This window comes from Sinohyriopsis cumingii, chromosome 11 (assembly GCF_028554795.1).
Source record: "Sinohyriopsis cumingii isolate HCF-2022 chromosome 11, ASM2855479v2, whole genome shotgun sequence".
Lineage (NCBI taxonomy): Eukaryota > Metazoa > Mollusca > Bivalvia > Unionida > Unionidae > Sinohyriopsis > Sinohyriopsis cumingii.
Window position 1 is genome coordinate 75,841,433 of NC_142971.1, and position 16,743 is coordinate 75,858,175.

The 16,743-nt window shown below is 37.4% G+C and overlaps 1 protein-coding gene across 1 annotated transcript; it reads left to right on the forward strand.

The window, feature by feature from the left end:
* Window positions 1-7,954: 7,954 nt before the first annotated feature.
* LOC149788775 (uncharacterized) lies at window positions 7,955-16,482 on the forward strand. The gene is made up of 3 exons (XM_089974868.1): window positions 7,955-8,127; window positions 11,321-11,704; window positions 13,913-16,482. The coding sequence occupies exons 2-3, from the start codon at window positions 11,358-11,360 to the stop codon at window positions 14,769-14,771; spliced, it is 1,206 nt and encodes a 401-aa protein (XP_089830994.1). The 5' UTR covers window positions 7,955-8,127; window positions 11,321-11,357; the 3' UTR covers window positions 14,772-16,482.
* The last annotated feature ends 261 nt before the right edge of the window (window positions 16,483-16,743 follow it).

A 16,743-nucleotide genomic window follows, 5' to 3' on the forward strand; every position in this document is an offset into this window, starting at 1 on the left:
GGGTTCTTGCGGTTCCCCCCACTATTATAAAAATCGCAATTATGCGCACCACCGACAAATTGTCAGCCATGGGGGTTTGATCCTGGACCGCGAGCGCCACAGTCCAATACCATACTGATCGAGCTATCAAACATTGTTACGAACATATGTTTCGGAAGTTAATATATAGCTAGCTATATAGCTAAGGAACCAATATTTACACTAAACAGCGGTTTCTGAATAATAACGGTTTCTGTATTTAACAGTTTCTGTATTTGTAGCGGTTTCTGGATAATAACAGTTTCTGTATTTATAACAGTTTCTGAATAATAGTTTCTGTATTTATAACAGTTTCTGAATAATAGTTTCTGTATTTGTAGCTGGTTTCCTAAGCAGACCGAAAATCAATAATAACAGTAGCATTAATGCACCAGTCAAAGAACTTTCCAGAATGTAAGTTCAGTGAACACACAACTGCAGGTCAATTACAATGAGTAACGGTTTCTGTTTCACACACAGCTTCGTACGGATCAATAATATTATCATGTGTTGTATGATGGGGAAATATTTAAAAACCATAAATAATACTTATGAGTCTAATGAGTTAGGTTCGTCGGCACTATACGATGTAATTAGTTAAACTGACTAATTACGATCATAAAAAACCAACCATCTACGAAGAAAACTATATATTACAAAGTAATCTCCCTTATGTAATCAAAAATTCAGTAGTGTATGGAGGACCTACTGTGACATAAATTAAAAAAATTAATTCAATGTGGTGATGATAGTTAATAATGTGGTGATGATAGTTAATAATGTGGTGATGATAGTTATTGATACTGAAATGTAATTTTCTGCTTATATTTTTTCGAAAAAGCTGTTTTATATATATTTTCTGCCACTCTTTGTACTGAATGCGAGTGAATATCAAAATATTTTGCAGCTGAACGCATCGAACGAAACATAATTATTTTACCGGTTTCTATGTTTGTAGAAATTACCGCCCTCTTTCCGATTGTCTTACATCTTCCTGTATTACCGCGTGTATTATTCTCGCTGTGAGAGATAGCTTGTAAATTGGATAAATTATTGTTTTGAGTGTCCCCGTCAATATGATCAATAACAAGACCATCATTGATCACTCCGAAGAAACATTCATACGTAAATCTATGACAGAAATAATGTTTTTTCCCAACTGTAAATCTAAGATAACCAACATTATTAATACAACCAACTGGTCTCTTCAACTTGCAGTGTCTGATGATACCATTAATATTTGATTCATAGTTTGTTATGACAGGATGTGGGACAAATATATTTTGCTCCATTATAATAATATTATATGTTTAAATCATTGTTTGTCTGAAATCTTGATATATAATCCTTCACGGATTTTATAGCGTTTTCACCGCTATTATTTTTTTTGTCATAATATCTTTTAAGCTCTCTGAACCGTTTCCCGCCACACTTTCCACATAATTCTGTCTTTCCTCTCACTCCAATACCACACCGTAGACATGGTATTGGTCCTAGACTTCCTCGTCGTATGTTTTGTGAGTGCATCCAACAAAATTCCTTTCTACAGGATTTGTTGCATCGATTTACTGAGCCGATCATCAACCATCTGCATTGGGACATTGTATATATATATAATTTTCTTTATTTAAATATTTGTTTTAATTATATGAACGAGTTTGAGAGATTATCCCAAACTAGGCCTGTTAAGTATAAATTCAACCTTGACAGATTATCTTCTGACTTGCCAGTACGAGATCTGGTTGATCCGAAAAATAAAAGTTTGATCTCGAAAATTCATGACGCTAAGAAAGAATTTTACACGGATGGTGCATCTTATACATGGTCAACGTTCAAGATTATACGCAACACTGACTTTGTCACGGAAGCTACAATGAACGACAAGCGAGCGGCAACTATCATTAACTACATCGCTGAATACGAGGGCAATCAAAAATATTTCTTCAGAGTAAAATTTATTGTATTAACAGAAACAGATAGTTGGATTATCCGTGACAAATATGATCCTGTCCTTGGTAATAATAAAACTATCATATTAAGTAAAAATTCCAGACCGGGTCTATTGACTGGTATTGATAAACCGTATTATGAGCGAGCGTATCCTGTAACAGCAGTTATTTATGGAATTTATGAGATAAATAAAAAACCCAACGTTGATAAACTAGCGCCGATGAAATTTTCAAGGTTAAATTGTGTAGCTGAACGAGTAATAGAACACTTTACAAACGCGATGCGTGGAAATGGATTAACTGATTTAAGGCGTGAAAAAATAAACTCGTGGGCTGATTCAGTTAAGGATACTGGTGCTACAATAAAAGATGTTGCTGAGTTAGGAAAAATATTAAAATTTCCAATAACTGTGGCGACAATAACGGGAGAAGTACTGTACCAGTCGAAATATAAATCGAAAGGAGCTCCAATAAATATTATCGATCATAACGCGCACGCATGGACTAACGCAGTAACAATATTTCCACGTGATCGAACTGTTAGATTTTACCCCACAAAATTATCTGTGGCAGATATGAGTATGTTTGATTTTATCAACGAAATAAGTAAAACCGATCCTGTATCGGTATGGTTATTCAAAAGTAATGAGGAGGGTGAATTTGATCAGTTTGTCAAACCGAACGGTGAAATATATCGCACAGAATCCCTCCATGACGAGATGAAAAATCTTGCGACGTTTTAACAGTGCAAGCACGCGGAAAATACTGACAAATTACTAACTAATTGTTTTACCGTTCCATCTGTTGCGGCTCATTTCGCCAGGGAACGAAATTCATGGAAACCAACACGATTTGATTTACTCGAGGACGTACGCGCAAGTTGCGTCGAATATGGACATGGCGGATTATGGAATACCAAATACAATTACAATGATGTTATTTCGGTTGATATGGTTGCATGTTATCCAGGAAGTTTTCTGGGATACGGAGATTGTTCTACGTACTTTGAAAGATTTGGTCACCCAACAAACGAGATGACGCGGGTGGCAATTAATGGACCATTACCTGATTTTGATCTGACTGGATTCGCCTGTATTGAATCATTCGAGTTTAACGAAAATCTTCACAAGATTTGTTATGTTTGGTTTGGTAGACATTTTTGTGAAAAACGTTGGGCACCTATAGTTTTGTTGCGATATATGCTAGATTGTGCGATACTGACATCGTTGGTGGTCAGTGAGGCAATTGTATCATATCATGCACAGACCAAAGCTTGGTTGCCCATGTCAGATTCTGAAGTTATTAGCGAGTTTAAGGACGATATTCCTAATAAACTCAAAACCGCAAAAGATCTCGGTAGAAAAATTATAGGTAAATTTACTCAAGGTGGTGCATATGATTATAAAAGACATCACGCACGATTAATTTTAGATGATGCCGAGTACGATTTTATAATCGCTGATACAACGGCGAAAAATACATTTGTAAATCGAGAGAGTGTTTATTTATCCGACGGAACAAAATTAGGTACGATCGTTAGTTACATAAATGACGTATCCCCGCAATATACTCATCTAAGATCTTCCATGTTGGCTTATGTTTCTATAAATTTATTATCGATGATTAATAGATTTCCTGAGGCCGCAGTCAGAGTCGCAACGGACTCGTTTTATATTTCAAGTAAATATTTAGAACCTGTTATGAAATTTACAAGTAATGATGAACGATGGGGTTCGTGGAGAATAAAAAAGGAACTATTACACAATTACACAGAATCAGCAGATGTTCCAATGAGAGATGTTTATCGTGAGGGTAATAAAATATCAGAAATGTCGAAAGCACCATCGTTGAGTGATCCAATAACCAGATATAAGACAGTATATCTCAATGGACCTGGTGGATGCGGCAAAACAACTCGAACGATTAATGTTTTTAGAAATTCAGATATAATCGTGCTGACACCCACACATAGACTTGCACGTGAGATGAAACAGCGGCAAGTACAATCGTGTACGTATCATAGTTTCTTCCGATGGCGCGGGGATACATGGACTCCTGAACGGATGGGAGAAAAATATATACCTAAAATAATTATTTGGGACGAGATATGCACGGTGTCATTAGATACATTAAAAATGTTTCTTGATTGGTTGTTGACAAAAAATACCGCTATAATAATGTGTGGCGATCATGGTCAACCGCCGCCTTTTGTTGGACCATCTCCACATGATTGGTTAAAAAATTTCGTTGATTATTACGAGGAAATAGATGATGATCATAGAGCTCTTGATGCAAATCTGAAGGAATTTAAAAAATTAATCAGATTACAATCAAACAAAATTCAGTGTGAAATAATACGTGGAGTGATCTCAGAGACATCAATGAGTGATTTTTTGAACTCATGGAGACCCAACGATTTAATCGTAGCAAGTAGAAAAATAATCAGAGACGCTTTACAGCAGCAGTTATTTCAACTGCATAAAGAACAATATTCAGAATTACCCGTACCGTTGTGTTATAGACCATCAGATACACGAAAACAGAATATTAATGTTGATATTCCAGGACCCTTGACAGAGTCAAGGAAACAGATTCTCGTATTAAATGATATTGTCGCCGTTGATATCAGTGTGGTCGAAGATGCATTACGCGCTGACAAATCTCCATGGGTGTTGGGATACGCTATGACGATCCACTCGTCTCAGGGATTAACTATTTCTGATACACGAGTCTGGATTGTAGACGATCGCATCGAGTGGTCAAATTTAGTTTATTTAGCGGTATCGAGGGTCAGAAATATATCTCAATTACGTAGAATTATAATTCCTGAAATCGTTGATAAATTTAACATCATCGATGATAATATAATAAGAAAAAAATTAATCGGATACAAACAATCTGATAAAAAAAATAAACGTGACTTTGATCTTGATGTTGAATTTATTATTGAGTTAAAACAGCAGCAGAACAATCATTGCATCAGTTGTAATTGTATAATGTTATGGCGATATTCGAGTAATGATTCAAGACAATTTACCGTAGATAGAAAAGATAATAGTCGCGGTCATACACGAGAAAATACCATGTTAACCTGTCTTGAGTGTAATCGACGTAGAGGCGCTAGTTAAGTGATCGAAATCACCGGAGTGATCGCGGTGGTAGTTGTGTATCCGCGGGAATTATTTGTAGTTGTTCACGTGTAAATCCACGTTGAGGAGCAGCAGAATCTAATCTGTAGATTGCAGGTCTGGAAACGCCTACATTTCTTCCAGTGGATCTTGTCACGGTAGATATTTTGTGTGTGGTAACACTCCAAATAGGATCAGTCGCTCTCGCTTTACCACCTTCAAGTTCACCAGGCTCATATAAATATCTGACTGTGACATCACCTAATATTTTTTGTTTTCCAGCATCTTTTCGTTGTGTTGGTATATTTTTTTTTGTGACCGCGCTAATGGGTTTCATGTTGGTTGTTCGTGTGATCTCATTATTTAATGCAGCTATCACGTTTGGTAATCTTGCAACCCATTCACGAGATCTCTTATCCTGAATAAATTCCCTCGCGTATTGATATCCAAATAACCGTTCAGCAAGTGTTCGATTAAATCGCTCAACAATTGCTTGATCACGGTGAATTGCAGTATGACCTCGTCGTATTTTGGTATTATGTTGTTTCATCAGCGATGATACTGGACCAAGAAATTCCTTACCAGGATCAACCTGTAGCAGCTGTGGCCATCGTAGACCACCTCGTGGTCCGAGTCCTCGTTGATAAATTCGTTCAAACGCATCGGCTACTTCAGATGATGTTTTCGCTGATAGCGGCTCTGCTTCTTTATATCTACTTGCAACATCAACTGCGGTTAACGCGTACTTGTACGTTTTTCCACGTACAGTATCATGCGGTAAAAACAGAATATCAGCTTGATGAACTTCATTAGGAACACTGACATCGAAATACGCGTACTGAATTTGTTTAGGACGTGGTAGATAAATTTGCCATATTGCCTGCCTGGACAACCACGTTTTAGCAGTAGAATGTTGAACCGATGCTGCATCAGCAGGTTTACCAATTGCTGCTTTGCCTCTCCAGTATCCTCTCGGCGAATAATAAATTGATTCCATTATTAATTACCAGCCCCAATCGCTAATTTACCTTTCATCGAGGATCTTACTAACCAATTAGCTAATGATTCTCTAATATTTTTATTTTTTATAGAATTTAATGAATGAATTAATTTTACATCTGCAATATGCCTATCTTGTAGATTTTTACTTTTATAAGCTACATCATGAGCATGACAAGCTCGATCAATAGCATTTATTGGTTCCTCGCCTGGTTTTGGTTGATCTTGATCATCGAGCCTGATATCAAGTCTGGTACCAGGACCGCAATAATTATATCCTGGTAGATGTTTTTCTCCGCTGTATTTAGCCCATGGAGCACCTGGAAACTTTGACATCAAATTAGCAATATCACCACCGCGCTTATTAGGTAAAAACGAAAATTTCTTTCTACCGCATATAGAACATTTTCCACCGTACGCTATTTTTTTTGTTTTTTGTTATAACCGTGGCTAAATCAGTAGTTGGAGTTTTAACTCTACAGCGTAAACAATATAAATTCATGTTATAACATATATGGATATAATTGATTTCTCAGCAACTCGGCAACGAGAGCCAGTTAAGCATCATCCTGCGCTACCGAATTCCATCAGAATGATTATCATAGGACCATCTGGATCGGGTAAGACGCAATTATTACTTAATCTGATAATGAGATGGTTGAAATGGGATAAGTTGTATTTAGTAGCACCATCCGTTGATGATCAACGATGTTATGATGTACTTAAAGATTTCAATGAAAACGCGCGATTACTGGATGAAGATAATGATGTTATAGAGTTTATAACCGATATTGATGAAGCACCATCCGTAGATTCCATAGACGGATTTATTAATAATTTAGTTGTATACGACGATGTGATGCTAGATAAACAATCAAATCCAGCCAGAATATTTTCCCGAGGGAGACACAAAAATACAGACGTGATCTATGTTACTCAACGATATACACAAATTCCGAAGGTGATCAGAGACAACTGCAACATTTTAGTTGTGTTTAATGGCGTAGACACACACACGTTGCGAAATATTCATCAAACTTGGTGTGGTGGTGACATGGATATAATTAAATTCAAAAATTTCTTCTCACGAGCGCAAGCTACCCCGCATGGATTTATAACAATAAATTTACATGATCCAAGAACAAGATATCGTGTGGGTATTGATAAAATATTTGGGTAACAGGGGGAGCAGCAGAGAGGGTACCTACCAACGTTGGTCGTCAAAAAAATAAACAAGAAATAAATAAACACGTAGAGTACTTTATTTTTTCAGCTACTATTTCGAACTGAGGTTTTATTAGCACAATCAGTCATTGCAAAAATAAACATCTCAAGGAAACGTTCATTTGTAAAATCTGGACCTTTCTACGAGATGGTTTTATTTGTCTGTTTTATTTGTTTTGTCGGAATTCTATGGTCTGTTCACCCTCTCTGCTGCTTCATGTCTTTTTTGATAGTATTTTGGCACCCTGTAACCATGGCAACGGACAAGTGAACACAAAACTGATGTCAGAAATAAATGTTAACCACCTCATATGTACATTATACATCATATAAGGACATTTGGAGGGGGGACAGAAAATGGCCCTTATTCAGTTTAGTCTTTTTTGAATCCATTTTTTGTTGTTGATATTTTACGGAAAAAACAACATCACAGACCTTAAGAGGTCACACGAACATGTAAAAACCTTTATAAATTTCAGCAATATGGGGGAATACCTAAATGGTTACCAGCTAAAATAGCAGAGAGCTAGCAACGGGTCCACATGTCAAGTATATGCAATTTTGATGGTACGCGAAGAAACAATGTATAACCAACATAGGAATGTGAAGTAATTTCAAGACCCATTTAGAGCCTCTCGGTCATAACACAGGACAGGGTATAGTTATCTTTCGGTGCCGTGCAGAAAGACCTTCACCAATCAGATACATGTTTATGCAGGACAACGCAAACATCTTTATTTGATTATTTACTCTCTGCTTTGTCATACGATTACGAGACATGTGCTACGAAAACTGACTTTGTGCCATTTGTAAGTATATATATATATATATATATATATATATGTGTGTGTGTGTGTATGCTTAGGGGCCGTCCATTTAGTACATACGCATGGAGGGGGAGGTGGGGTTAGCCCAAATGCATACGCTTCGTATGTGGGTGGGTGGGTCTATTGATAGTGTACGGACCCCTAGGAAACGGGGGACGGGGGTGGGGTGGGGTGAAACCTCGATAATAATTTGTCTAATACGTAACCTGTTCGACTGGGTTCACTCGGCTTTTAAATGTTAGCTGACACTAGACAAACTTTTTAAAGTGACGCAGCTTATTTCTTTGATGCAGCCAGATATTGAACCTCGGTGGTCTATCTGTTTTATAAAACACTTTAATATTATTAATCCTTGATCGTTTCTGCGTGGATTAAATATAAGCCGTTCTATAGAATTGGGGTGGGTGGGTGGTGCGCATAGCGTGTGTGTGTGTTTAAAGTACACATGTGTACGGTGAGTGGGGCGGAGAGATCAATCTTTGCCAGATTTTTGCGTAAGTAATAAATAGATGTCCTCTTATCTAACTCGTTGAATATCTTTAATTAGTTACAATGATTACGCATCGTCAGTTGCAAAGTTTGACTTTTTGTTCATGGATGTCTGGCTGCACCTATATAGCTCAGGCGGTTAGGCGAGGTAAATGCGATGGTCGATAGTAGCCTACAGATTACATCACCAATGTTACAAATTTGTGTTCTCGTGGGTTGGTGGTTCTTTCCGGGGTTTTCCCGGGTTCTTCCTCCACCATTAATACTGGCCACCATGTGTAGCCTATCGTGTGCTGAAAAAAGGCGTTAAACCCTACAACAAGAACAACAACAACAAATGTGTCCAAGTGCAGTTTAAAACTGTTGTAACGCCAGCCAGCCACTGAAAGTTGTAAAAACATGTACATATTATGTTAGAACGTGTTCATGACGGGTCTTCATTTTAAAGTAACACAAGTCTGTGCATGTACATATTTGGTAAAGTAGGCATAAAACTGGCTTTTCTAAAATTTCGTTTTAGGCAAACCGCACCGTGCTTAATCGTCAGCATGATTTATTACCATTTGAACACGATAGTGTCCTTTTTAGGGACCAACCCTATACGATATCGACCGGGCACACACAGCATACAAATATGCCACAAAGCCAGTTATTTAAGCATTGATGCGTAGCAGACACATCCGCATGTTGACCCAGCAATTATATCTCCCCATTTAAGAGTTGGTGCTTACTATAACGCGATGGGTCCGTAACACACAGACCGAGGTTCGAACCTCCTTGGAGTATGATTTAAAAAATCTCTATCCAACATGATATTATTACTAATTCAATTTTAAAACTTCTATTAACATTATCAGGTAGTTGGAAAATATGAAATAACTTATAAAAATGGGAAATATATTGTAACAGCTATCCGCCCCTCCCCCTCCCGCCCGGGCGGGTTGATAGCCGTGAGGGTGATTCTTTTTCCGTGGGTCCACTCATACGTGTAATGATCAAACACATAGGTCAGTTTCATTCGTAAATTAAATTGTTGTATTTACGGAATAAATTGCTAACATTGGGCGAAGGTCCGTACCATACATATAGGAGGAGAGTAACCCAGTACATGGGCTCAGGCAACATTTATTACTTCCGATTCCGTACTCACGAATGAATGAAATACCAGTCCATTTTTAGAGCATATTTTCCTCTCTCATTTTTTGTGGCATTCTCGGTATTGCTTTAAGAGTAAGTTTTTTATTCGTTAGCATAGGATCATTAAGGTGTTGTCGTCTGTATGTATTTTGTCGACGGTGTATGGTAACTAAGGATGCATTAATACTGATCCGGAAGTGAAATCTGTGATACATTGCACTTTGCTTTGTATACAGCCAAGGTATCGATCCCCCACCCCCACAAAAGAAGACCGGATGATCCATGACAAGAACTTTGCTTTGAGTTCATCTTTAAAGGTATATTAGATTAACATATGATTGATTAGGATTTAGACACATCTGAAAGTTCAGTACTAAAAAACAAATATAGAGTCTATAGAGGAAAAAGATTGTAATCTGAGTCAAAATGAAGTCAACATACGCAGATCACTTCTGGTGTAATTCTGACAGATTGCACGAGCGTTGCCACACCAGACTCTTCCACCAGTTATTACACTTAAAAGCGTAAATGTTTTGGTAACGTATGCAGAAGCAACGTCAGACTGATGACTCTATAACATATTGCGTATTTATCACCCTGGCAAGCCTGAGCAAGTCCCAAGAGCTCTTTTTCTTGGCCACTGAGAGTTGGAAATATTAAAGCCACCACCTCAAACTCTTCCTTACTTACGATTAAGGTTTTCAGCCATATTACCTCCCATAAGAGCGTCCGCCTCGGATGCGGGAGGTCGTGGGTTCGATCCCTGACCGAGTCATACCAAAGACTTACACAAATGGTACTAATAGCTGCCTCGCTTGGCGCTCAGCATTAAGATGTTAGTGTTATGACTGGTTGGCCTCGTGTCAGGATAATGTGACTGGGTGGGACATCATGCTGTATGTCAGCGGCATGATGCCCCAGTGCTAGACATCACTGTAAACTGCCACACTGCAGACATCGTAGCGATATGATTTAAAACATATTAAAGCTATGTTAACAATTCAAATCACACACACACACACACACACAAACACACATACTGCCTCCCCAATAAGTGATGATGATATCTGGATTAAAGTCGCTTATCAGCAGTTACTGCTGTTTGCAGCTATCCTCTACAATTGATGACTTTGAGTTATATCAATTCTTTGCGGCGGAACCTTTAATGTTTGATATTTCTAATAACAAGATCCATCGCAATAATGTAATTATATTTAGTACTAAAAGTCAATATATCATATGGAGAAAATTGTATATTGCCTAAAGAGACCGTGTAACATTATTAATGAGTGGAATGGAGATATCAAATAAGTGGCGCATGAAAATACTTATTCCTTGGTATCATCAGCAAAGACTGCAATCACCACCTCTCTGTGTGTGTGTATATATATATATATATATATATATATATATATATATATATATATATATATATATATATATATATGGTTACGCGTGAAAACGTTGTAAAAGTTGTTTTGTTCTTTGCTGTCTCATTCAGTTGCCCTGCTGTTTTCACTTTTTTGACAGTTCTATATTGTTTTCTCAGAGATACTTTCGTTGGAACCATTACTAAGACAGTCGCCATGATGAATCAGGAGGAACCCGCCTTGATGTATGATGACGCATTAGAGTTACGTCCCTTTGAATTGGAGAGATATTTTGCGAAGCATGAATTCAGCGTAAAGTATATGCTTTCATGTTCCGACCCTGAGTCAGTGAGCATGCAGGAACTTTTGTCACTCGCAGATAACGAGTCAAAAGAATTGTGGGAGAATCTATCGTTAGGATACACGGAGAGTCGGGGCCACCCGCTGCTAAGGAAAGAGGTTGCAAAGATGTATGAAGGGATTGGAGAGGATAATGTAATGATAGTAACACCACAAGAAGGAATATTTCTCGCCATGAAAGCTTTTCACAAATACTGCATAAGGTCTGTATTTAATTATTAGATTTCTTTCCTTTCTTTAAATCAACTTAGTTTTCGAACACACCAATATTTTTTGTTATCATTTCAAATTGCAAATTTAATGTATACACTGCAATAGTTATAGAACAGGTTTAAGATTTTACTTGCCAGGATAAGTTTACTGCTTGTGATTACATATACAAAGAGTTAGCATATCAGGTGTATATAGACAAAAAGAGAAAATGCGTATATAGAGCTGCCGTATTTTGTTGTACATTGAGTTGAAACATTTAGGTGTACATATATTTGACGTTGCAGATAGAGTTTATAGATCCCAGTGTCTATAGATTTGACATTGTACATATAGTTGACATATTCATTTGTACATAACGTTGACGTACATATAATTCACAAATTCAGGTGTACAGAGAGTTGAGGTCGTACACAGTTGACACATTCGAGTGTACATGGTGTTGACGTTGTTCATGGTGTTGACGTTGTTCATGGTGTTGACGTTGTTCATGGAGTTGACGAGTTCGGGTGTACATAGATTTTACGTTGTATATATAGATGATTTATTCGGGTATACATAGTTTCTGTTGTAGATAGATCTGATGTATTCAGGTGAACATAGACTTGGCCTTCTACAAAGGGTTGACACATTAGGGTGTACATTGAGTTGAGGTCGTACACAGTTGACACATTCGAGTGTGCATAGAATTTACCTTGTTCACAGAGTTGACACATTAGGGTGTACATTGAGTTTGCCTTGTACACAGAGTTGACACATTAGAGTGTACGTTGAGTTTACTTTGTAAATAGAGTTGACACATTCAGGTGTATCTAAAGTTGCATCTTAGTCGACACATACAATTCAGGATTAAAAATGCGCAAGGTTATTTGTTGTTGATTAGTGTTAGTGATGTAGGTTTCTAGGCTAGCAAATAATATCTGGCCATGAAGGTAAGTCACAGCAACCCACTTTTGTAGAACAGGCTTCGATGATTACGTTACCTTTTTGCATTCAGCTATCTTTCTGTTCTCCTTCAATTTTGCAGGTTTATTAATTTACGTCATAGCATAGCAGGCAAGACTTAGGGCTGCGACTAATTCATCTGTTTAAGTACTACTCGTGTTTAGTTTATTTCGTTCATAGATCTTCATACTTTTTCATAACCAGTGGTCTGAGCTAGTGCTATTGGTGAATACATTTTATTATACCTGTGACAATACATGGGTTTTACTTGACCGAGCGGTGTCAAACGGCGCAATTTCGCTAGAAGACACAAGTTTCCTCTAATTCTAAAGACTTCTAAACAGCTACTGTTGCAAACTAGAAAGCACAACGTGTCCATTCTATAAAAATTTACTCTAATTAATACAAGACCACAGAACTCAGAACTTCCCAATTTTCTATCAACCGCACATCTGCATGGCTTCTCTTCATTAACTTTCCGTAACGTACCGTCAGCATTTCACGCTGTAAAACTGTACAACTTCCCTATATACAGGGAACTATGTTAACCACGTCACCTTTGGCCAATCAGATCATCGTTTTAAGCCACATTTTGCCTGTACAATCCCGTCTCATTTGCCACCATGGCCACAATAAACGTTAGCTGCCGACGACGGAACAGTTCCTTCTCGTTTATTCCATTGTGCATTATCCCAGTCTCCAGCTTTAAATACTGCACATGGAGTCACACAACCAATGTACGGCACTAGATTTGAATAGGGACTATGGTATGACAGGGCCTCTCAGACGGCTCTGACCATAATTCACTAAAGGTAAACCATAACATAATGGAAACTCATTAACACTTCACTCCGTGACGTTTGCTCCTAGTAACTGGCTATTTATTTAAATCCGAGGAATATTTTCCCACGACTGACTTCACATTATCAAACAAGTAATCAGAAAAATCTAAGAATTCCTTAAAACGAAGCAATTTAAACAAATTCACATTCTCCATACTTATTACATACTTATATCTGTATTCAATGAACTATTAGATCAATGGACATTCCGCTTCAATATCAGCTAATTTGACCGATTAGTAACCTTTCTAAGTATTTGTTCCGAATTTTGTTTTCATTGAACCATTGTTAAAATATCAGATTATCGCCTAACCGGGAGCATAACATTCGATTATGGCATTAATACTATGACTGTGTAATATGAAAATCGACTATTGTTCTTCCTACGTTGTAATCAGACTATTCTAATTATAGGAAATATGATGACCCGAGGCCCCACGCAGTCGTCACATTTCCAGGCTACCAGAGTCTGTATGAAAACCTGCACAGTCTTGGATGTCACGTGGACTATTGGAAACCAAGCTGGACAGAGAGCGGATGGATCTTCAATTTGGAAGACTTCAGATGCCTTTTGAGTCCTAACACTCGCATCGTAGTGGTCAACTTTCCCCACAACCCAACTGGATTTAACCCCAGCCACGGACAATGGCAAGAGATCATCAGCATCTGCATAGAGAGGGGTTTGATTCTCTTCTCTGACGAAATGTACCGTCTAACAAATAATGATGGGTCCGTACCTTATCTATCTGCGTGCAGTCTCTATGAAAACGCCGTGACTTTATTTGGGCTTTCCAAAACATTTGGTCTTCCGGGCCTGCGCATTGGCTGGCTATGTTCGCGAAACAAAGACCTGATGTCTGAAGTGGCCATATTGAAGGATTACACAACCATGTGCTCGTCAGCACCGAGTGAAATTTTGGCGATCATGGCTATTAGAAATAAGAACTATCTGCTTGAAAGAACAATGTCTATAATCCGGAAAAATCTTCAGATTGCTGACGAATTCTTTAGTCGTCACAAAGACATTTTCGATTGGCGATCTCCTAGTGCAGGTACAATAACATTTGTACCTCTCACGAACCGCGCGCTAGAGAGACTGGGAGGAAACGCCACAGGGCTGGCGAACATAGCTAGGGAAAAGGGACATGTTCTTATAGTCCCTGCATGCTTGTTTGGCTACCCAGATAAATATTTCCGCTTAGGATTTGGAAGGAAAAATCTACCAAAAGTGCTGAATGTACTTGAAGATGTTTTGAACGATATCTTCAAATAAATGCTAAAGTGGCGGAATGGAGGGTATTCATGGATGTGATACTATCATTGAGACGAGATCACATGTTATGTTTACCATCAAATTTCCATATTGCGTTTACACGAATATCTTAATTTCAATTTTACCTGTATGTGCAATCATACGGGCATCTGCTTATGCTGAAAACACCATTCAGAACATTTTATGACTTTCGACTGACGAGATCTATTATATTTTAGATTCAAATGGAATCTTGGCCGGATTAATACTAGTAGATTATGTAGCTTGGCTTGCAAAGCATATTATAAATGCATCTTTATCCACCTTCATAGCTGTTGGTAGCGTTAGATCTTTTATAAAAAGTAGCTGATGTATGATATGCAATTTTAATTAAAGGGAACCGGAGAACAAAAAATAAAACTTAAGCACACTTATACAATACAGTCGGGCTTTGCTGCTGCACATCCAAGATTACCGTCAAAATATTGGTATAAGACGCATGATATGGTGGCATGTTTGGGGAAAGTTTAGAAAGTGACATTTTAGGAATTATAATTTTAATTTGTATAATTTTATAAAGATGACGATTGTTCGATTGTTTCCGAAGCGCGAGTAGCCATGCGCGCTCCAAGAGCACATACGTCTCACAAATATACCCAGATGACAATATAATGCCACGACCTTATAGTCATAAAACAAGTAACTTAAAGAATTAAAACCAACAAGTTTTGTAAAACTAACAAATAAGTTAATTTTAAATGAAAATGCGAGAGGAACGTACAGTACTGTGATGAGAATCCAAAATATCCTGGATAAAGTTCCATGAAAGTCCAAAATAATGAAAAGTTCCGTATAGATTTCAAAACCGGAAATGTACTGGTCATCCAAGAATCATGACGCTGTCAAGATATCGTTATTCAGAACTCCTTGGAATAATTCACAACTGTTCCAGACTAATACTATAGTCCAATTAATGAAAACTTTCTATTTCCACTGAACAGCCCAAACAAATGTTTGTCCTCTCGAATAAGATCTTAGTACAACATAACACACGTGCACAGACATACAACATGAACACAAATAAGAAAGACTCCAAAATAAGAATGAATCTGACTGAACGGTTCTATCCTGAGATACACTTTTTAATTACTAATATATTTCACAACAAACCCACGTCAGAGACATCACTGCTAAATTTGTTTCAAAATTGTCCATTCATGTGACGTTGCCCAACCAACAGGAAGTTACTGAATTCTTCTAGAGCCGTCCAAACCCCATCCGCCAATGAGAAATTAGCGGCAGTGTAACATCTTTAAACTAAATAATTCAATGCTTGTGAGGTTGTTTGTAAGGAAGTTTTCTCCGTTTTGCTGAGTTCATCAAGCGTCAACTGTTTGGCCTTAGTAAGTTTTCATTCTAGTTTGATGACGGAAGTTGTATTTAAATTTCGCTTGTCACTTCATTTCGGTTGGCAAATAAGTCTCGTATATCGGATGATTTTTCCATCTTTGCTATACACGCTTTTAATCGTGAAGATATTTACATTCTCTACGTAATCAATTATATTGCTATATTTAATTAAAAGCTTTTTCGTATAATTGTTTACCGTTTGTCTTTGAATTTAGGAGCTACTCTGAGGTGAATGAATATCGAATATAAAAAAATTTAATCACGGACAATTTGCACGATCCATATGAAAAATGAATTTAAATTTTTGTTTGTTCAAAGCCTTCTTTTTGTTGTTTTAAGTTCATTTATAGTCACTTTTTTCTCTTATGAATTTCAATACATATACATGTCGCTAAGACAAAGCACCTATATATATGTTCGATCCGCCAAGGTGTAGATGGGGTTGACAAACCGTACCGTGTCTAGCGAAAATGATTTTTCCATTGCATCTCATCATTCATCATATAAATTAATACTTAATTCTTGATATTTTAAAACCTGTTAGGATTAAAATTTTTAAGGAATTTTTTACTTTCATAATTCA

Excerpts from the sequence above, each read along its gene's own strand:
- LOC149788775 (XM_089974868.1), top strand. The coding sequence starts at position 11,358 with ATGATGAATCAGGAGGAACCCGCCTTGATGTATGATGACGCATTAGAG. Across the intron at positions 11,705-13,912 it reads TTTCACAAATACTGCATAAG|GAAATATGATGACCCGAGGC; the intron begins GTCTGTATTTAA and ends TTCTAATTATAG.